This window comes from Phytophthora infestans, genomic scaffold (assembly GCF_000142945.1).
Source record: "Phytophthora infestans T30-4 supercont1.63 genomic scaffold, whole genome shotgun sequence".
Taxonomy (NCBI): domain Eukaryota; phylum Oomycota; class Peronosporomycetes; order Peronosporales; family Peronosporaceae; genus Phytophthora; species Phytophthora infestans.
The window spans coordinates 640866-662394 of record NW_003303696.1 but is presented as its reverse complement, the minus strand read 5'-3'; the positions used below and the strand labels follow the sequence as shown (position 1 = coordinate 662394).

Below are 21529 nucleotides of genomic sequence, written 5' to 3'. Positions count from 1 at the left end.
GAACTCCGTTCTCGCGCTCATAGCTGCGCCTGCCGCTCAAGACTCCATGGCGCCAGAAGACAAGCGAAACTCGATGATTGTAAGCTCGACTCAGATTCCTGTGGCTGCATGTTGACCCAGCAGTTTCCTTTTAAAGAGACCTATAAGAAAAATTCGTATTGCCGAAACAGGGGGGACACTGAAATATCTGCACATTTTCTAAAGTAAAGTTAGTAAATGTCAGTTTCAGGGTGGATCATAATGCTGACCCTGAGGGTTGATTTTGCCAAGTCAGTTGGCAGTTGGTCCAACTGCCCCGTCACGCAGCAGTTGGACAAAATGGAGCAAACCCAAGCTTCATTGGGTGAGTTGCTCGATTCTGATTGTAGTTCAGAAGGCATTTTCATTTGCACCTCAGCTGAGGTTAGTCAAAACCGTTTGGCAGTCACTCTCGTTTTTCCTGTGATGGCGCGGAAATGGTTCAAGCTCGTCGGCAATGACGGCAAAGCGCTGATCTTGCCTGATACTGTTGCCATGGACATTGAAGATGTTGCTGCGTTATGCCATGCGGTAAAACAAACATTGAACGACAGCCACCTTGCGGGGGTTGCTGCGGCGAACCTCACAGTCTTTGCGAGCCAGACGGAGTATAACGAGAAGCAGGCGTTGGAAAGTGATTCGCCTATTGGATCGTTTGGTGGTTCAAAGAAGGTCGCGCTCATCGTGCAAGCCCCTCAGCGCACAGACTTCGCGCTGACAACGCGAGCCCGCTACCCAGCCTTTCTGAAGAAAGCGATTGAGATCGCCAACTTGATGTTGAAGCATTGTGGGTCTTTAGAAGCGGAGTTGGGCGCAGATCGAACGACAAGAGCTAATCTTCGTGATGTTCAAGTGCGATTTAAGAAATTCGATAAAGGATCTATCTATGGCTGGACAGAACGAAGCGAGAGAGCGAAAACCATCTTTGTGAATGAAATTCTACAGCTTCGCGTGAACAGGATTGATCAAGCAAATGATTCGCACGAATACCAGTGTATCGTATTCGTGGTGGCGGCAACGATTTTTCATGAATGTGCTCACTTGACATTGCGCTGGCAAGGCACCATGGATAGTCCACCCAAGTACCATGATGAAGTTGGTAACTACATGGAGTTGAGGCTGTTCCAAGGCCTGTGTCGTGTGAAACTTCAGCAAAGTACTCGAGCAAGGACGTCAACACGGAACTGTGGCGCATGGTCGGAGGATATGTCCATTTTGGATGTGGTGATTGATGAAAACGAACTGTACGTTATTCGAGCAGATCACTTGAACAAGTTCTTCACCCCAGGAAAGCTTTGTGACAAAGCACTCTTTCCGCTAGAGCTTACGACGTATAAAAGAACGAAAGGGGCTACAGCTCTTCTGGACGCTAATCGCAAAAGGCGTCCAACTTCGCCAGAGGATCCCAACATTCTGATACCCCCACTTTGCGGTATCTCCGAGAATCGAAACGTACGAAAGAAACGATGCGCCTAGCGGTGCAGTGTAACATCTTGGTGTCTTGGTGGTCTGAGGCAAGAGCTCTCTGGCAAGAGCTCTCTTGCCTCAGATCACCAAGACACCAAGATGTTATACTGCACCGCTAGGCGCGTTTTTTTCTCCCCCCCCCTTTTGCGCACTTTCAAACCCTCCCCGAAAGAGGGGAGGCCCTCTAAAGGCTGTGGCCGGCGCCGTTTAAACCCCTTGTAAAAAACGCGCCCACTTTGTAATTTCTACACCACCTTGGCCTTTAAAGACTGGGGGTTGCTCCGACCTCCTTTCACTGTGTTCCCCTTTTGAACATGTGTTCTCCCAAATGGCGGCGGCGGAGCAATCGAAAATGCCTTAGGCTATTAGAAGTAAAGCCCAACTTGGGGTCCTATTCTGACTGCCTTCAGGTCTCAATTTCATTCACCGAACAGTGACATCGCTGAAGGCATCCGGCTAGTATGCGATAGACGCAGATAGCAGCGACGGCGGTACTAATACAAAATGCTGTCGAGGCGATCTTTGGGCTGATGAAGACCGTCGTCTCCAATTCGAAGATCCTGGGGCTGTAGATCCGCCGAGTTTCGACAGCCAGCGAGCGTATTATCATAGCGGCTATCTCAACGGTGGGAGCAGCTGGCGTTGCGCACAATCAAACCAAGGATCGGAAGGGCCATATTGCTGGAGTACGTCGACGTGCACGGAGAAATGGTCGAGCAACCAGCAAAATATCATATGCTGTACAGAAAGTGCGGGGGATTGCGAGCTCACGCATAACCGACCAATGCCAACAGCCACACCAGCGCCAACAATGACGACAGCAACTTCTACCGCGTCACCACCAGCTACCGAAGACTTTTGGTAACATTCCGATTCTTGTGAGTACAACACCCCCTTCTACTTTTGCGGCACCGATGACATCCGCGCACGTCACCGCATCTCCAGTCACATCTCCCTCCTCCAACCTCCGCGACGGCAACAGTAGCGCGGTAACGAGTTCACCCGTAGAAATTCTGCCAGTGATAATCGAGCCAATAACGAGTGCGACAATAACGAGGCCATCAGTAACGGATTCGCCAGAAACTTCAGTCACGATTTCACCAGCGACAATTGCACCGGAGATAAGTTCACCAACAACCAAGTATTGTGCCAACGACAGAAGATCCTTTCAGTAACATCCCGATCCTTGCCGACACTCCGGCTCCTCCAACCTCTGCGACTGCAACAGCGGCGCCGATAACAACTTCACCGGCAACGAGCATACCACCGACGGATGTATGTACCGGCCACAAGTACGCCTCCATTTTCAGTGCCAGCGGCTGCCACTACGATACCGGTAACAGGTACACCACCTGCCAGTATCTTCAGCACCAGAGACAGGAGAGCCATTTTGGCGAGGTACCGATTATAGCGGATACAACGGCACCAGCCACGTCCGGAAAAGCAACTGAAGCTCCTACAGTCTCTGCGCCTATCTCCAATACACCGGTAGCCGGCGCACCGGTGACAGCAGCTCCTGCCACGACCGCCCCTGACATTCCCATTCTTGCCGATACAACAGCACCACCGACATCAACAAGTTCTCCAGGAACGACTCAACCATCGACCGCAGATCCGCCTTCGACCAGCCCGTCAGTGACCACGCAGTCAGCGGCAAATCCTCCAGCGACCACACGAACTACCCCGACGACCCCTGTAACTTCGACTCCGACGACAACGACAGCCCTGTCAGATACAGCGACGCCTTCGGCAACCACTTCCGCGAATCCTGCGACTATTGCTCCACCTACTAGCGAAGGATTTCCTGATGACGTGCCTATTCTTGCAGATACACCGAGGACTACCCCGACGGATACTGCACCACCGCCCTCCTGTCCAATGACGGGAACTCCTACGACAGCACCATCAACGCAATCGGTACCAACAGGATCGACTCCAACACCACCAACGCCATCGACCACTGGAACGTTCTCCGACATATCGATTCTCGCGGACCCTCCATCGTCAACAAATCCTTCGTCAGCGCTTCAATTGATAATCCTACGGAAGATTATATTTTTACAAACAGATGAGATACCTCTGGGTACTACGACAAGACCGCCTAGCGAAACAAGGACATGGAGGACGAAAAACACGATGCAATGGTCATTAGAATCTCCATTCTCGCGCTCATACCTGCACCTGCCACCCAAGCCACAGAGGCGCCAGAAGACAAGCGCAACTCGATAGTCGTCGCATCGACTTCGTACCCCGTGGCCGCATGCTGATCCAGCGACTCTCTCCAAGAAACCAATACAAAACAAGGGACAATTATCTAGCGGCCCCCAGACGAGGCGAGCAGCTTAGCCATGCGGTCATCGAGCTGCACGATGTTGGACTGGAATATCTGCGCATTTTCAGCCAAGCTAGCCTCCATCTGACAAAGACAAGAAAACAAATGTCAGTATCAGTAAATGTCAAACAACATCCCCAGTATTGTCGGTTTTAGTATGTTGCTTACACTGGCAAGTAGCGCAGCATCGGAGTCGAGAAGCTCGCCCAACGAGGCCTGCGTTTGCTCCATTTTATCCACCCGAGTTGTCACGTTCTGTGCCTCGTCGTGCACCGACTTCAGCGTGACGAGGCGGTCCACAACTGTTGGCACCGAGGCTGCTACAGCGTCGAGACTGCCGAGCTGGTCGTAAATCTTCTGGATCTGTTCTCGGTCAGCCTGGGAGTTCAACGCGCCCTGCACACCTGGCGACTGCTTGAGCTTGCTCAGCAGCGTAAACTCGTGAACGAGGGCCGTTGTGCGCGTCTTAACGGCATCCAGGTTCTTCTCGCTCATCAGCGCCACACGCTGCTCCAATTGCGCCACTGCCGACGTCAGATCGGCGCTGGACGCACCACTGAGCGAGCTCAAGCCGTCCAGACGCAGCTCCTGGCCCTGGAAGCTTCCAATTGCTCTTTCCAGCGTCGAAATCCGCGCTTCAAGTGTCGCCACACGCGTCTTAGCGTCTCGGTCGACGGCATTCAGCTCGCCATTGCTGTAAATCTCGTACACTATCGGTGCACCGTCCGAAGACGAAGGTGCCGCTGTTTGACCCTGTTGCTGCCGCTTAAGTGCGTCGATCTGCTGGAAGAACTTGGCCGTCAGATCCTTCTGCAGACTCAGCGCTGCATCAGCACTAGATGTCGCCACAGCGTTGCTGCCAGGGTGCAGAAACGGTTGGAAGGCCGCGTTCTTCTCTAGAGCCGACAAGTTGAGCTGCAGAGTGGTGAGACCCTGCATGACTTCGTTGAATTCGGCCTCCTGACCAGCGTCCACCATCACTTTGTGCTTCTTGTGCTCGGCGTCAGCTGCCAACAGCGTCAGGTCAGACTCCAGCTCCTTTAATTCCAGTGACAGCCGCGTGAAACGAGCTAGTGGAGACTCTAGCGTCACTTTGTTGCTGCCTGTGTGGGCTGAAGACTCATACTCCGTTTGCTTGGGCAGAGTGGGCTCTATGGAATACATGTAAATATCAAATATGATCAAAAATGTTTTTGAAATGTCCTCAATTGAGATCTTCGAGCACTGCCACGTACTGTAAACTTTGCCCATGAACACTTCGAAGGCCTGTGTGGCCGGCAGCTCGTGTTCGTCTAGTTCCATGGAGCTCTGGTCGATTTAGTACAGAATTATTGCTCGAAATAAGAAAGCATCTTCGGAGATTATCCAGATAGTAAATTGCTTAAATCCACCCGTACCTTGTCATGGAAATGTCCCTCGATTTCGGGACCGACCCCGACGCCAGCGCGAGCCTGTCGGGCGGACGCGTTTGCTGGGGCGTAGGGCTGGAAGGCCTCCTCCGGCTCGGGGGTCTCGAAAACCTCGGTGCTCATGACCTTCCTGCGCTTCGTTCCCTCTTTCTCAGTTGAATAGTCCATGCCGGCGAAAATAAGTTGCCCAATCCAGACTAAAAGGAGTCACAAAATATTTTGGTAATACCTTTTGTAGCCATCCTACAAATTCACTTCAACAACATTGCGCGTCCTTGAGATCATGCCAATGACCCCCCAATGCTTTGAGGATATCTTGAAATACTGTTTCAGCGACCCCTATGTGAGTTACGGCTTCCAGAATCCTTTTCAGCTTTGTCGTTCCATGGATTGGATAAGGCAAAACGAAACAAGACTTCGCGATATCAGGAGACAAGTACTGTAGTACGTTACATTAAAGAAGTTTTAAATATAATCCTACGCCTGGGTGATGGTCACACCCGACGCGACTGAGTACACAACGGAAGCCAAAGCGAGCAGTATGAAGAGGACATTCGCAATCGACAGTTCGAAGCCGAAAATCTCCGGGCGCTTGGTCTTTACGTTCAGCACAATGTGCTCGCCCAGGTCGATTTCCGGAAGGCTCGACAGCGGCGCATATGAGATAGTGTACCTGGGTGCGCTTTCAGGCTCAATATCGACGTCCTTCACGGCGTCGTACTTCTCGAGGTATGTCAGAGCGTTGACCACGTTGCCAAGTACCAGAGTACCAGGCGGGTCAATGCCTCTACGACGGACCTCGTCAGCGATCTCGCTCAGCGTACTGCGGACTGTGCATGCATCGCTCGTGGTGGCCGCGTGAATGACCGCCGCGGGCATGTCGCTCGGGTATCCGCGTTCGGTCTGAAGCGCCTTGGTGAGTCCTTCAATGCGGCCAATAGCCATGAGGAAGATCGTGGTGCGGTGGTCGCAGTACTCGGGTAGGTCCGGGAAGCGGTCCTTCTTTCCATGACCCGTGCAGACAAGCACCTGGTCGGCGACGTCGCGCATAGTGGCTGGGATTCCTGCACTCCCAGGCGCCGATAGCGAGCTGGAAATACCTGGGATTACCTCCACGTCGAAGCCAGCCTCCGAGTAGATGACAGCCTCCTCGCCGCCGCGACCGTACATGAAGGGATCTCCGTTTTTAAGGCGCACCACGCGTTTGCACTGCGCCAACGCCTCAAGGCCCCAGGCGTCCAACTCTGCTTGCGCGAGGTCGGCCTTGCCGCAGCGTTTGCGAGCCACGCGCACCTCGCACGTGGCGATCTTGAGCACCTCAGTGGGCACGAGCCGGTCGGCAAGCACCAGATCCGCTTGCTGCAGCGCGCGGTAGGCCTTTAGCGTCAGCAGCTCTGGATCGCCGGGGCCCGCACCTACCAGTAGCATTTTTCCCTTGGTTGTTGTCATTGCGGAGAAGATGATCCTTTTGAGCTGCTTGGGCTTCTTGAGCATCTTGGGTCGCAATGGAGAATGCGCAGCAGCCGTGGTCGAGAGACGGGCGCTAAAACGTAAACGAGTGACGTTGAAAGGCATGTGTGGACTACACCACTGTCTTAACAGGTGAGTTGCGGTGGTGCACATTTCGTGTTTCTTACTGAAATCAAGTGAAGTGTGCGACTACGAAAATGAACGCTAAACTGCACTCCCGCTGTACTTGTTATCAGACGCGCAAAAACATCAAGCAAAGCTCTTGGAGAGTGCCATTTTCCCCGGCGCAAACGCGGCGATTACCTATTAAATCACCCGTAGACGAATTCCGTCCAATCCGGCTGATCACGCATGCATACTCAGGCGCAGCACGGCCAGCCAAAAGGCGGGCGCTGTGGATTCAAAAGCGCGTCGACTGACGCATCTTGCAGTTACTGCAGAAATTAATGATGAAACTATTGTGTATAGCAGGTTTTAGAGACGTCGATTCAATTGCGCCCGTGGATTGGTCCATATTCCAATCTTTGAAACGACGCGATATAATAATACTCTGTGATTGGCTAGATTGACAATGTCGCGATCACTCGCACGGGGGTGCAACGACGCTGCACTTTGAGTGCATGATCTTGAGCGGTTCGGGTGGTGAGCCTCCCACTCGCCATTCCGCACGCCCCAGCGCAAGTCGCCGCTCGCCTGGATTTACAAACAGATCATGTCGCCGCCACAGCAGCAGCACACCGCGGCCGTGGAAGAGGCCGTGAGCCACGTGGCCTACGCGCTCAGCGACTTTTCGTACCTGGTACAACCTGTGCCTTTTGGCTCGGCACTAGAGAAGTACATCGTCGGTGCGCGACGCAATGTCTTCGATCAGGTGGGCAAAGTGGAGGAGAGCTCTGTTGGCCAGGAGCTCATTGAGCGTGCCTATGCTGCCGCCGCACGTGGCCAGTTCGTGACGCTGTTCGCGTCTTCTCCTTCTGCGCTGCTACAAATGGTGCCCTCCATGTACAAACTCAGCAGTGCACAGCTGCCCGCCGTCATCCACGTTGTTGCACGCGAACACTCGGACCTCATGGCTGTGCGCCAGACTGGTTTCGTCATCCTTAATTCGCTTAATGCCACCGAGACAGAAGACATGGCGCTGCTAGCTCACGTGGCTTCGCTGCGTGCCAACGTGCCTTTCATGCACGTTTACGATGGTGAGATGGCTCACAATGACCTGGAACAGCGTGTCGCTTCCTCCAGCAAGTTTAACAACGCGCTTGTGGACTACCAGTATCTGGCTAACCTTATCGGCCTCAAGAACGCTTCGGATACCCCTGAGTTCCGCCAGCTCGTGCTTAGCAAGTCCGGCGTAGCCGACAACACTGATGACGCTGAGCTCTACTTCCAGGTCTCGCCCGAATGCATCGCTAAGTACAACGCCGTCCCCGAAGTCGTAGAGGACGTTATCAAGCAGGTTTTCGCCAAGAAGGGCTACCAGCTCTTCGAGTACTTTGGTCACCCTGAGGCCGAACAGGTACTCGTGGTTATGGGCACAGCTTCAACTGTCGTCAAGGACGCTGTCGAATCCCTTTACACCAACTGGAAAGCGAAGGTTGGCGTCATCTCCGTGCGTCTCTTCCGTCCGTGGTCGACCAAGACGTTCCTAAGCGTCGTTCCTGCTACGGCCACTAAGTTCGCCGTCCTGGACCGCATGGACGACGCTACCAACGTGGGTGAGCCTTTGTTCATGGACGTACTGGGCTCTTTCCAGTCTGAAGACTGGCAGAACAAGCCCGTACCCTCGATTATTGGCGGCAAGTACGCTTTCAACGTCTGTGAGTCCGTCTTCGACGTCGTGACTGCACGCACTTTGGTGGAGGAGCTGGCTGCGGACAAATTGCAGAATGGTTTTATCGTTGCATCTCCGATTGCCACTGAGGAGTTCAACGTCAAGAAAGCAGCCACGGCACAGCTAGTGGACTCGTACGTGTCGTCTAAGGACGGCTTTGAAGCTCCGTACGTCAAGATGTTACTGCAGCTGTTCGAGAAGCGTGCTGTTATTGCCAATCTCGTGCGCTCCGAGACTGTGTGGAAGGCACAGGACAAGACCGCGAGCGACGATGTTGCTCTTGAGAACGGCGAGTTCGGGTTCGGTGTGCATCTCGGTATCCTGGCAAAGCGTCAGGAGCTCCAGGACAAGGTGAAGACGCTTGTTTCCAGCGAGCATACCAAGGATATCGTGTCGCAGCGTCTGCTCGAGTGCCTTGTGCATTGGTGTGAGAAGCAGCCGAAGCACGAGGAGCTCGCGAACGAGATCGCAATTCTGCTTGAAAACGAGCAGCACCAGTGTGGGCTACTGGCTGAGATCTACGCCTTGAAGCAGTACTTTGCGCCGCTGAGTCAGTGGATTCTGGGCAGCGAAGAATTTTCGCGTGACGTCGGCGCTTCGGGTGTGCACCAGGTGCTTGCCAGTGGTGAAAATGTCAACCTTCTGATCCTCGATACAGAGCCGATGAACGTCGTGTCCAGAAGCAACCGCAAGCGTGACTTGGGTCTGTATGCGATGCAGTATGGCAACGCGTACGTCGCATCGGTTGCGCTGTACGACTCGTACTCGCAGGTGTTGCGCGCGTTGAACGAGGCCGATGCCTTTGACGGTCCTTCAATCGTGCTTGCGTATGCTCCGAGTGCCAGCAACATGGAGCAGGAGACCAAGGAGGCTGTAACCAGTGGATACTGGCCACTCTACCGCTACAACCCTTTCTTGGAAGACGTGGAGGGTGAGAAGGCCTTCTCGCTGGAGTCCCCGAGCATTAAGAAAGAGTTGTCGACGTTCCTACAGCGCAACAACCAGCTGAGTCTGTTTGCCAAGCAGGCTCTGACTGGCCCTACTGCTGCCTCCGTTACGGAGAAGTACGAGCAGATCGGCCAGCATGCACTGAAGACCAGCTTCGAAGCTCTTCTGAACGGCTTTGGGGGTCAACAGCAGGAGCCGTGGCAGGTCGACACGAAGCTGTGGCTTCTTGTTGGCTCGGACAACGGTCACGCTGACGAATTTGCCTCTAAACTGGAGGAAGACGCTTTGAACTTTGGTCTGAAGAACGTGGAGAAGATGGACATGAACGACATGACTTTGGACCAGCTCCTGGACGAAGCTAACGATGAGAACGCCTACGTCGTGTTTGTATGCTCGACTGCTGGTCAGGGAGAGTTCCCGAACAACAGCAAGGAGTTCTGGGGCGAGCTTTCGGGCTTCAGCTCGACACTTCCACTGCAGTACGCGGTTTTCGGCATGGGTGACAGCTTGTACTGGCCTCGTGAGGACGAGAAGCACTACTTCTGCAAGGCCCCCGTAGATCTCGACGCCAAGCTGAGCGAACTTGGAGCGAAGCGTATCATTGATCTCGCCAAGGGTGATGATCAGGACGAAGATGGTCCGATGACGCAGTTCGAGACGTGGAAGCCGCAGCTGTGGGAGCAGATCGGCATCCCCACAGACGTCGTTAACCTCCATCAGGGCACGAAGAAGAAACAGCGCACGAATGAAGAGATCAAGCAGCAGAGTAACTATTTGCGCGGGACGGTGGCTGAAGGTCTGGAGAATCGCACGACTAAGGCCCTTGCTGCTGACGACACACAGCTGACAAAGTTCCACGGTATTTATCAGCAGGACGACCGCGATTTACGTGAACAGATGCGTATGGAGAAGAAGGAGAAGGCGTTCGGCTTTATGATCCGTGTGCGTGTCCCCGGTGGTGTGTCGACTGCCGAGCAGTATCTGATGATTGACGAGCTTGCCGACTCACATGCTAACGGCAACATCAAGCTGACTACTCGCCAGGCGTATCAGCTCCAGGGTATTCTCAAGTGGAACCTGAAGCCAATCGTGCAGGGTATCAACCGTGTGCTGATGGACTCGCTAGCAGCTTGCGGTGACGTGAACCGTAACGTGATGGCAACGGTGAACCCGTCGTGCTCTGTGGAGACCCACGAGGAGATCCTTGACATTGCGCGTGACATCTCTGCCCACCTGACCCCGAAGACAAGCGCTTACCACGAGATCTGGCTTGACAAGGAGATGGTTGCTGGTGGAGAGGTGAAGGACTTTGAGCCATTCTACGGCGAGGCGTATCTGCCGCGTAAGTTCAAGATTGCCATCACGATTCCTCCGGCCAACGACGTGGACGTGTTCGCTAACTGTCTGGGTTTCATCGCCATCCTCGAGAAGGACAAGCTTGTCGGTTTTAATGTCGCCGTGGGCGGTGGCATGGGCATGACTCACAACAACAACAAGACGTACCCGCGTCTAGCCGATGTCATGGCGTTCTGTACGCTCGACCAGGCCAAGGATGTGGCGGAAAAGATCATGATACTACAGCGCGACTTCGGTGACCGTGTGAACCGCAAGCACGCTCGCTTCAAATACACCGTGGAAGACCACGGTCTGAAGTGGATTCGTGCCGAGACTGAGAAGCGTTTGGGCTACAAGCTGCAGGAGCCACGTAAGTACAAACTGCTCTCCAATGGTGATCGCTTCGGCTGGATTAAGAACTCGCGCGGCAAATATCACTACGGTATGTTTATCGAGGGTGGTCGTATTAAGGACACCAAGGAGACTGGCATCCGTTCAGGTCTGCGTGAGCTGGCGAAGACGTTCCCGCACGTTGAGTTTCACCTCACGGGTAACCAGAATCTGAGCCTCGGCAACATTTCGGAGGCCGAGATCCCGCAGATCAAGGCGCTCATGGAGCACTACAAGTTTGGCAACGACAACTACTCAGGCCTGCGTCTGAACTCCATTGCCTGTGCTGCTCTGCCGATGTGTGGCCTCGCCTTTGCTGAGGCTGAACGCTATCTACCGTCGCTGGTCACCAAGATCGAGGATATGCTGGAAGCGAACGGGCTGCGCGACGACGCGATTGTTATCCGTATGACTGGCTGCCCCAACGGCTGTGGGCGTCCGTATCTTGGTGAGATCGGCTTCGTGGGTCGCTCCCCGGGGATCTACAACATGTACCTCGGTGCAGGTTTCTCCGGCGACCGCCTCAACAAGCTCTACAAGGAGGCTGTGGATGAAGCGCAGATTCTCGAGGAGCTTGAGCCTATCATTAAGGACTACGCAGAGAACCGAGACCAGGGCGAGAAGTTCGGCGATTATGTCACCCGTGCAGGATATATCAAGGCCTGTCTTGCCGCTCCGCTCGTGGAGAACCGCGCCGCTGGCGACACCTTCCACGCATAAGCGAGCTTGTCATAAATGTAATGTGAAGTATTAAAAATACCCTCAAACCAGTACTACTCGGTGACTTCAGTCTTTGCGCTCATGTACAGCGTTACAGTATTGCACGACATGTTTCGTCCTTTGATACCGCAATAACCGGTTCCCGGTGGTCAACTTGCACCGGATTAATCCGCAGCAGCAGTAAACTGAACCTCACCAATTTCCAGCTGTTCACCAATCGCGTGATGGCGACACCGACGCGTACGTGTCCCTCTCCTCGCCTTTGCGCGTCGCATTGCTCGAGTCGCTGGATTGAGGTCACATGCGTGTCTCGGTCTGTCTTCAGGGCGTTTTTGTCGCCGTCGTCGCTGCGGTGACCACTGCGGTGTACGACTTCCAGCCGCTGCGTCAGCCGACAGTGTACCAGTCCGACTGTGCCAAGCAATGGACTGCAGCTACCGACAGCTCGTCTTCGAGCCTGGGCGATCGCTCGACAGTGAAGAGCAGAACCGGCGAACTGCGCATCAATTTGGCCGTGAAACTTGCGCGTTTCACAAGCGAGTACGTGGATTTCAACACGAGGTCGTACAACGGACACGTGCCTGCCCCCACCATCAAGGTTTGCCCAGGAGACCGCCTAGTTATAACCCTCACCAACTCACTGGAAGCTGGTAAGAGTAACAACACCAACCTTCACTTGCACGGGGTGCATGTTCCTCCAGTGGGGGATGCCGATAATGTGATGCCCAACGTGGAACCGGGAGGACAACGCAGATATACGTATGAGATTCGACCCGACCACCCGGCAGGAACATTCTGGTACCATCCGCATACGCACGGCAATGTGAACTCGCAGCTCAACGGGTTGATGGCAGGTGCGCTCATTGTGGTGGACCGACCGGCAGATTTTCCAGCAGAATTGGCAGCGATGGATGATCTCATTATGCTCCTACAAGCGGTCTGTGTCGAGAACTGCTTCAATATGTACGACGCTCTCGAAGAAGCGCTTGAGAATAGGTACAGTCACTCCAGAAGACTTTCACAACAAATGGACACTCCAGATGAGGAACGTATTTGGCCTACAGATCTAGAAATTGTCGAGGACGATGCGGACGTGCCGCTGAACGACACCTCACTGCCCACGGTGTTCGTAAATGGACAATACCTCCCCACGTTGGACCTCGCAGTAGGTGAGTACAAGCGACTGCGGTTTATTAACGCCATTGCGAACAATGTGGCTGAGCTCGTGACGAGCCGAGGAAGCGGTTGCATGCTGAAAGTACTTGCCATGGACGGGATCTACCTTACGAAACCCAAGGCGAGGGAAGTGGTTGTGATCCCACCCGGTGGACGAGCTGATGTAGCCATTATGTGTGCTGAGATCGGAGAATTCTACCTCGAAACGGACTGTGCAACGTCGCGCAACAAATTGCTAGGACTTGAAAACCAGCACCGCGTTCCGTCTCAGCGCATTGCGAAGCTCAAGGTGTCGAAAGTCGACGATCCAGACGATAATGACGATAGCGAGATCTCCAGCGAATTCATGCGCCTCCCTTCAACTCTGCCGAAGCGTCCAGCGTATATGGAAGATACACTTGGAACACCCGAATCTCGTCCCGTGATCGAGGAGAGCAACAAATACGACTTCGAGTTCTCAGTGTGGATGGATAAGGGGATCACATACGGCGTCAACCACGAGAAGCTCGAATTATCCAACGTCAATTACTCGATGCCTGTGAATGAGATGCAGCAATGGGAAATCTCGGTCAAAGACTACAGGAAGGCCGCAATATGGGACTGCGATCTGGAGGACGATAGCACCAGTGTACAGCGGCGTCTGGCAAGAAAGTCAAGCAATTGCCGTACGATGAGTCATCCATTCCACATGCACGCGACGCATTTCCAAGTCTCGGATATGGACGACATTACTGACCCTGACGGCGTTATGTTTGCCGTGGGGGAATGGCGTGATACGTTGCCGATCTTCCGTGGAGGAGTACAGATCCGCTTCACGCCACGCGAATATATGGTCGGAAACATCTTCGCACACTGCCACATCGCCTCTCATGTCGACGCTGGTATGGCGCAGTTAGTGAACGTGTACGACTCCGATTCTCGTCCAAACGGCGATGAAGCTGACGAGGAAGAAGAAAGCGCCTCCGATGAAGTTGAAGATGAGGATGAAAGCGAATCGGAGGATGCGCAGAAGGTGGAGAAACGATAAATCGATGGATCAACGAGCACCGACAAGAGAATATTTATTTTTCAGCTCATAGTTAGTCGGTACGAATACGCACAAGCCCTTACGATTCAGCAGATACAATTTCCTCCAAGCTTTTAGCATAACTCGAGTTCCAGTTTCGTTTAAACACATTCTCCAGGGCTTTCCGGGTAGGTTCATGATTTGTGTTGACGCTGGCACCAGCCGTGGTGTAGAAATATCCCCATTCCATGTTGCTCGTGCCCACGTTCACGCGAGTGTCGGTGACAATGTACTTGGCATGATTCACGCGGGTGTAGGACGGCCAGACAGCTTTCGTGCGCGCACTGGACGTTGTATTCTGCCAGCCTGGTACACGGAAAATCTTGATCTCGAGTCGTCCGGAACAACGAGCGTGCGTGTGCTGACACAAATCTGCCTGTTTCTTCAAGGTGGCGAGTGCTTTCAGCATTTGAGTGCTGGTATGCTGCCACTGGCTGATCAGTAGACACACCTGCAGTCCCGGTTTGCTGTACACACCGGCCAGCAGAGCATCCGTAAGAGCTGGCCAGTGAAGAGGACCCGGTGTATACATCGAGAACGGCACAAAATCCATGACACTAAGACCGATGAAAGACTTGGCCGATCGGATCGTGTAGACCAGTGCGTCTTCGTCAAAAGCTCGCGAGTGTGCAGCTGTCGCCTCCAGAGGTGCAGCCGCAACAAACATGTCTGCAGTTTCAGCACCTCGCTCGGTATCATTCCCACTTAAAGGCGTATTAAACGTCGTCTGCAACTGATGAGAAATATTGCCCAGCGCTGACAAACCGGCTTTCACGAATGGATCCACGTTTCTCTTTTCTGTCGGCAGATACAGCGACCATTTCGGCACTTGCAACTCGTGTTGAAACCTCTCTGAAAAGTATCTATCCGTCTTGGCCGGCAGCAATTCCGGAGAGGCAAACATCCACCACGTCTCATAGAGCCTCTTCATATCCTGAATCACGTTGGATGTGGGAGACAGATCTTCCATGACCACGCCCACCTCCATCACTTGAGCCAGCGACTTCCAGTCCATATTGGCACTCCCCACATACACGTGACTGTCGTCAAAGATCCATATCTTCTGATGTAAAATACCGCTGCCGTACCACTCAGGGCCGCTCCAACACCTTACTTCAACTTTCTTCTTCGCGGCATTCACCAGCATTTGCACCTCACTCGGTAGCGAGCCACACGACATTTCAGCTGCTTCATCTATTTCACCTGTTTCAACATTCTGTTTCGCCGTTAAAACTCGAATCTTCACACCTCGAATTGCCGCTTCTTTTAGCGCTAAAAGCAGATTTTTGCCTCTATCAGCACCGAATTTTGTCATTTCAGCGTCGGTATAAACTTTTCGGTCTTCCTCGCCCAGCAGGTTCCAGTACATTGCACTGAGGTCAATGGAGCGCTTAGCGGCCACAACATGGCGTGTTAGGGCCTCGAATGTCTGCGGAACACTCGACGACAAGTCGAAATCCCCCACAGGCAGCGACTCCACCAGCGACAGCGTCGCTTTGCCAGTTAAAAGCTCGTTAGAAACGGAATCAGATGTCCATTTCGGATCGAAAACTCGTGACTTGGAGGCAGGGGTAGCAGAATTTGCAATTTCACGAGGAGTGAAGCGCAGTGCCACGAGAAACACACACGAGGCTGCCCATAACAGCCCGAACAGCGCTGCACCGTCACCGCGACTAAGTCGGCGCGGCATGTCTTTCTCAAGGTATCCGCGTCTTCAAATGTGTTTGGCACATCACATATCTAACCTGACCGTATTTCTAACCCTTCCAATAGACAATTAGAAACGTGAAGCCATACATTTTTGACTGGCCAAAAGCAAGTTACAATGGCGGCTGGGAAGGCGCCTGTGTCGCGCAAGGCTAAGCGCAAGCAAGAGCGCGAAGACAAGAAACGGCAGAAAAATAAGCGGCAGCGCAAGGAGGCCGACGCGCCGTCTACAGCTTATAGAAATGCCGGCAAGTCCCGTGGCAAGAAACCCGCCACAGCGCATCGCCCCAGCGGCATCACCAACAAGTTCCACGAGTTTCTAGCGGAGGCGGCGAATGCGAAAGCAGGTGCGCCTTCTCGTTATTCTATTGCACTTAAATAGTTTAACGTTTCTAACTGGTAAACCACGCGATTAAACTCAGACCAACCAAGCACCGAGGACAAGGAGATCAAGGCGCTGGAGGCCAAACTGGGACTCGGATCATCGTCGTCCAATAAATCTGAGTCGGCACTGAAGAAATTGAAGAAGTAAGCGCAAAATATTACTATTTTAATTATTGAGGTGGTAGCTAACGTTGGGATGGGGTAGGGAGTACTCGAAAGACGGACTGGGCGAAGACTTTGCCGACTTTTTGTCGGGGCTGGATCACATTTCACAGTACGGAGCTTGCACTTGTCAGTGCAATAAGATATATATTTATTGATTTTTGTGTGTGTGTTTTTATGTAGAGTGGTGAAGGGCCAGCCGAAGGCGGTTAAGTGCTCGACTGCGCAGGATGCGGACGTTGAGAGCGCTGGAGAGGAGAGTGAAGGGGAGGAGAGTGAGGCGGGTAGTGAGTTTGGAGACGACATGGAGATGGACGAAGAGACTCGACGCGAGATGGAGCTACTACAGGCGGAAGACGCCGAGTTCTTGAAGGGAATGGACGAACTGCCGACTGATGAGTCCGAGTCGGAGTCGGAGGATCTCGCGCAGTTTTACTCGGAAGAAGAGGAAAGTGAAGACGACGAAGCGCGAGAAAACGCTATGCGGAACCAGCAGTTGGCTGCAGATGCAGAGGAGGCCAGCGGTGACAGTGCAGGCGAGGAAGAAAGGGAACAGGTCGGGGCAGATAACGATGACGCGAATGAGCTGGAGGAGGAAGAGAGCGATGACAGGGATGCTGAGAGCGACGAGGAGGAAGAACAGGAGAAGGAAGACATGCAGCAGAGCGTCGTTGTAGAGGAAGACATCTACGGCCGACCTGTTATCAAGGCGAATGACGGCACCAAGAAGCCGTCCGCATACCTCCCTCCTCATCTTCGCCGGAAACTCCAAGCCGAGGCCGAAGCTGCTGCAGCTGCGGCAGCCACAGATAAGGTCAAGCCTTCGCAGATGGACGAGCAGGCGATGCGGGAGCTGACACGACGCATTAACGGCCAACTTAATCGTATCTCCGAGTCCAACATGGAGTACGTCTATCTGTCTGGCTTCGTTGCTGTAGGTCATAGAGGCTACTAACTGAGCGCTGTCCTATGATTAGGTCCATTGCGCTGGAGATGGAGAAAATCTACAGAGGAAATGGCCGCGCACTTGTGAACGAAATCTTGTTGGAGAAGCTCCTTCAAACCACCTGCCACCCTCGACAAGTGATGGCTCCGCTTATCAAAGTTGTCGGTGCGCTGGTGGCAGCTCTGTATCACAGTATTGGCAGCGAAGTCGGAGGGTTCTTCGTCGAGAAGTTGGTGCGCAAGCTCATGGATAGTGTGGAGGAGGAGAAGAAGCAGCTCAGCGAGTCGACAGACACATCGCACGATGACGACGACGACGCTGGCCGAACGTCCAAAGTGCCAGTGAACTTGATGCTGTTCGTGATGATGCTGTACAACTTCGGCGTCGTGCACTGTACGCTCGTGTACGATCTCTTCCGCTCGTTCGTGGACAGTTTCTCGTCCACTGACATTGAGCTCATCCACCAGCTCCTAAAGATTGGAGGCGCTCAGCTCCGTTCGGATGATGCCGATGCCTTGCGTCAGATGGTTGCAGCAGTACAACAGAAAGTGGGGGAGGCCCAGCATGCAAACGGCAGACAGCAACCCGAAGAGCGCGTTCGCTTCATTCTGGACCTCATTTACGACTTGAAGAAGTCGTCCAAGCACGGCAAAGGAGGAAAGAGTGGCGCAGGTGGAGGTGCCTTAGACGTATCGTCGTTGAAGAAGTGGCTGGGTCGGGTGAAGACGCGATGTGGGAACGCCAACAATCCGCTGCGTGTGTCGCTGCATGAGCTGCTCAACGCCGACGAAGACGGTCGTTGGTGGATCGTCGGAGGCACGTGGGTCGGCTACCAGCAACAGAAATCGAGTACTGACACAGCAAACGACGAGGCCGCAACTGAATCTGCACGGGAGAACGACAGACTCTTGAAACTCGCAGAGAAACAACACATGAACACAGACGTCCGCAAGAAAATCTTTGTGGCTCTCATGGGAGCCACCGACTGCTTTGACGCCTATGAGCGATTACTACAGCTGCACTTAAAGGAGAAACAGGAGCGTGAGATTGTGCGCGTGTTGCTGCACTGCTGCGGCCAAGAGAACAAGTTCAACAAATACTACTTGGTGCTGGCCGAGAAGCTGTGCGAGATGGATCCGCGATACAAATTCACGTTCCAGCTCGCGTTCTGGGATATTTTCAAGCAGATGGAGTCGCTCAAGCCTCGAAGACTGTACAACCAGGCGCAGATGTTGGCCGGGCTTGTGCTTAGCAGCAGCTTGTCGCTGTCCTGTCTGAAGGTTATTGACTTTACGCAGCTGGAGGAGAAGAGTATTTTGTTCCTGCGTGTGTTGACGGAGGAAATCCTCAAGGTGGAGAGCGAGCTGGAGATGGCGCAGGTGTTCCAGCGCTTGCTGCAGACAAAGAAGGCGCAGCTGACAATTGACGGCCTTGCGGTCTTCTTCCACCAACACTTGACGAGCTTCCGTAGCGAGCCGGACCCGAAGATAAGATCGTTGCTGAATAAGCGAGTCAAGAGTGTAAAGAGCCTGCTGGACCAGCTCGCCAAGTCTGCTGCATCCGCCGAAAAGGAAGCTAGCTTTATGTAGTTAGGAGGCAGCCCTGCATTCAATAGACCGTCAAGTTCTCTAGCATTGTCTACCGGTACTAGTGTCTCTCGATGTGGCAACAACCAGCAACACAGGTTCGCCGGGGATCCATTACTCACGATGATCAAGTATGTGTGGCTGCAACACGCAACAATGATGAAACGAAACCGTGGAATTTGCCAATAATTTTGTGGATGCAGTGCAACACACATAATTGATGCAAAAATCCAATGGAGTGGTGCGGAAAAGCTGCAATTGCTCCTCACTACGTTGCTCTCAGCGAACTGAAAAGAAGAGCACCAACCCGTACACGTAGATTACCTCGTAGCAAAGTTTCTTCCTCGTACGCTTCCTCTACTCCTCCTCAATCTTCTTGATAAACTTGGCCGGGTTGCCAGCATACACGCACATAGGAGGCACATTCTTGGTCACGACACTGCCAGCTCCAATCACAGCTCCACGGCCGATCGTAACTCCAGGCACAACCACCACGTTGCCACCGATCCAAACGTCGTCTTCAATAACGATCGGCTTACCTAGTTCGTACCCTGAAGATCGTGCCTTCGGTCCCAGCGGGTGAGTGGCGGTGTAGAGCTGCACGTTGGGAGCGAACATGACTCGGTTGCCGATCGTGATCTCACACACATCGAGCAGGACGCAGTTGAAGTTCATGTACACGTTATCTCCCAATCGGATGTTGGAGCCGTAGTCGCAGCGGAAGGGCATCTCGATAAAGCATTCTTGACCCTTGGAGCCAAGCATCTTGGTGAGGATCTCCTGGGCTTCCGGGGTCTCGGCGCCTTCGAACTCGTTGTACTTCTTGACCAGCTTGCGGGTCTCCTGTCGCTCCTTGAAAAGATCCGGGTCCATGGAGAAGTAGAGCTCACCACGCAGCATCTTGGCTTTCTCGGTCTCCACTTTTCCGTTCTTGGTTGCCATTGTTGCTTGCGATTTCGTCGTCGATTGCGTTTTGCAGAGAGAAATGAGAAATGAGATCTGTGGCCAACGAGCTCACCTTCACTTCGATGATAAGCTGCACAAATCACTGGTTTTAATTTTGAACAGCCTGTCCTCTTTTGATCGCGTGGTCTAGATTAAGCGCACGACACCCACAATCTGCTTCTGCTTGACACGTGGCAGTCCAACAACTTGCGCCAACGAACTGTGTGGCGACTTGCCAACCCAGGCTGGCAACTCTCAGGTAATTTCTCTAACCGGTAGCCAAAACAAGGTGAGCAAAGACGATTTAGCTTAAAGCATAAAATAGAATTCCTTGACACAGATCTAATCTCAAATTTACTGGGAATCAGCTTTTTTGGTTCTGCTTCAGTTTTAAATTTAAAATAAGGAATGTCTTTAAAAGTAGTATCAGATTTTTAAAATGCTGAAAACAGTAGTTTCTGCATGCTTATCTTTTTGAAAAGATTATTTTTCTCTGAAAAAACAGAAGCACATAAACTCACATAATACAATATTTTGATTTTAAAAATAATACCTATTTTAGCATTTATAATTTGCTAAGCCTTTAAACTATAAACAGAGAAATATACATGTAAAACATAGCTAAACTACCGACGAACCCCGGTACATTCAACGCATTTTGCTGCTCCGACATAAAGGACCGTTATTCAATGGGCGCCTGCCAATTATCACTTAAACGACCGACTTATCTGCAGCAGATAAGTCGAGGCATATACGCGCATACCCGGCCCGGAGGCGTAAATATTGTGTCAATAGATTCCCCTACCCCGCGAGTTATGTCGTGCAGCCATCTTAACTTTTAATCTTGAATTTTTTTTATTTTAAGATTACAATCACTCCTGTATATGTCGCATGCACTCATTGGACTTAGCTTGAAGCATATATCTTCCGCCGCGCCAAAACCCCAATCACTTTAAATTTTTCGTCCGAAGGGCGAAGACAGCGACAGCTTCGAGGTTCGTTGTGTATGTTTCAACTCTAGTGCTCGTTTGTAATTAATTGAAACTGTTTTGTTCAGACGCATGGTAAACCCGCTGTACTCGGCCGTCCACAAAAAACGTCTGTGGATTGATGACGTCTCCAGCGATGAGAACACGCCGCCCAACGCTACGTCGATCCCCTATGAGGACTCAAGCTTCTCATGCAGCTACACCGGGACTGTGACATCATTGAGGAGCCCTCCAGAGCCAAGAAATCCCAGGAAAAGCCCTCCAAGCGAGACGTCGACGGAGCCACCGACTTCTCCGGTGCGATTCGCACCTCGTAGCCCGACAACATCGTCTCCGGTGCTCTTGGAGACGGCACCACGGTCGCCTCTCCGCTCAAGCGCGAACAAGTCACTGAAGGCCAAGCGGGGTGGACGGGGTATACGTCGAGAAGCTGTCGCGCCTTACTCGAGGGCGCATTCGAAACGGCGTGCGGAGTCCAGTGGCGCCAAGCTGTGTGCTACCACTGCGTCGGAGAGACTACACTCGATGCTGAAGACCGCTCGGCCTGACGACGTGTTCGTGCCAGCACGATGGCCGGGAAGTGTCGCTCACCTCCGCGAGCAGTTCAACCCCTTGGCCACCGTCTTTCCGGCGGATCCACATTACGGA

The 21529-nt window shown here is 52.9% G+C and overlaps 8 protein-coding genes across 8 annotated transcripts; 4 read left to right on the top strand and 4 right to left on the bottom strand.

Annotated features, from left to right (window-relative positions):
- Positions 1 to 444: 444 nt before the first annotated feature.
- PITG_18190 (uncharacterized protein) lies at positions 445 to 3278 on the top strand (the record flags this gene model as incomplete). Its single annotated transcript, XM_002896293.1, has 6 exons — positions 445 to 1117; positions 1376 to 1470; positions 2058 to 2171; positions 2471 to 2549; positions 2645 to 2828; positions 3047 to 3278. The coding sequence occupies 6 exons, from the start codon at positions 445 to 447 to the stop codon at positions 3276 to 3278; spliced, it is 1377 nt and encodes a 458-aa protein (XP_002896339.1).
- A 521-nt stretch (positions 3279 to 3799) lies between these two features.
- Positions 3800 to 5394, bottom strand: PITG_18189 (uncharacterized protein; the record flags this gene model as incomplete). Its single annotated transcript, XM_002896292.1, has 4 exons — positions 3800 to 3901; positions 3986 to 4968; positions 5053 to 5125; positions 5215 to 5394. 4 exons carry the CDS (start codon positions 5392 to 5394, stop codon positions 3800 to 3802), a joined length of 1338 nt encoding a protein of 445 aa, XP_002896338.1.
- Positions 5395 to 5651: 257 nt separating this feature from the next.
- PITG_18188 (tetrapyrrole (Corrin/Porphyrin) Methylase, putative) lies at positions 5652 to 6801 on the bottom strand (the record flags this gene model as incomplete). The annotated part of the gene is made up of 1 exon (XM_002896291.1): positions 5652 to 6801. The coding sequence occupies one exon, from the start codon at positions 6799 to 6801 to the stop codon at positions 5704 to 5706; it is 1098 nt and encodes a 365-aa protein (XP_002896337.1).
- A 607-nt stretch (positions 6802 to 7408) lies between these two features.
- On the top strand, positions 7409 to 11920 carry PITG_18187 (sulfite reductase [NADPH] subunit beta, putative; the record flags this gene model as incomplete). The annotated part of the gene is made up of 1 exon (XM_002896290.1): positions 7409 to 11920. The coding sequence occupies one exon, from the start codon at positions 7409 to 7411 to the stop codon at positions 11918 to 11920; it is 4512 nt and encodes a 1503-aa protein (XP_002896336.1).
- A 301-nt stretch (positions 11921 to 12221) lies between these two features.
- PITG_18186 (uncharacterized protein) lies at positions 12222 to 14123 on the top strand (the record flags this gene model as incomplete). Its single annotated transcript, XM_002896289.1, has 3 exons — positions 12222 to 12248; positions 12300 to 13664; positions 13749 to 14123. 3 exons carry the CDS (start codon positions 12222 to 12224, stop codon positions 14121 to 14123), a joined length of 1767 nt encoding a protein of 588 aa, XP_002896335.1.
- Positions 14124 to 14202: 79 nt separating this feature from the next.
- Positions 14203 to 15852, bottom strand: PITG_18185 (phospholipase D, Pi-sPLD-like-1; the record flags this gene model as incomplete). Its single annotated transcript, XM_002896288.1, has 1 exon — positions 14203 to 15852. The coding sequence occupies one exon, from the start codon at positions 15850 to 15852 to the stop codon at positions 14203 to 14205; it is 1650 nt and encodes a 549-aa protein (XP_002896334.1).
- Positions 15853 to 15971: 119 nt separating this feature from the next.
- PITG_18184 (uncharacterized protein) lies at positions 15972 to 18950 on the top strand (the record flags this gene model as incomplete). The annotated part of the gene is made up of 5 exons (XM_002896287.1): positions 15972 to 16216; positions 16292 to 16397; positions 16459 to 16527; positions 16599 to 17321; positions 17393 to 18950. The coding sequence occupies 5 exons, from the start codon at positions 15988 to 15990 to the stop codon at positions 18948 to 18950; spliced, it is 2685 nt and encodes an 894-aa protein (XP_002896333.1).
- Positions 18951 to 19125: 175 nt separating this feature from the next.
- Positions 19126 to 20161, bottom strand: PITG_18183 (maltose O-acetyltransferase; the record flags this gene model as incomplete). The annotated part of the gene is made up of 1 exon (XM_002896286.1): positions 19126 to 20161. One exon carries the CDS (start codon positions 19887 to 19889, stop codon positions 19305 to 19307), a length of 585 nt encoding a protein of 194 aa, XP_002896332.1.
- Between the last annotated feature and the right edge of the window lie 1368 nt (positions 20162 to 21529).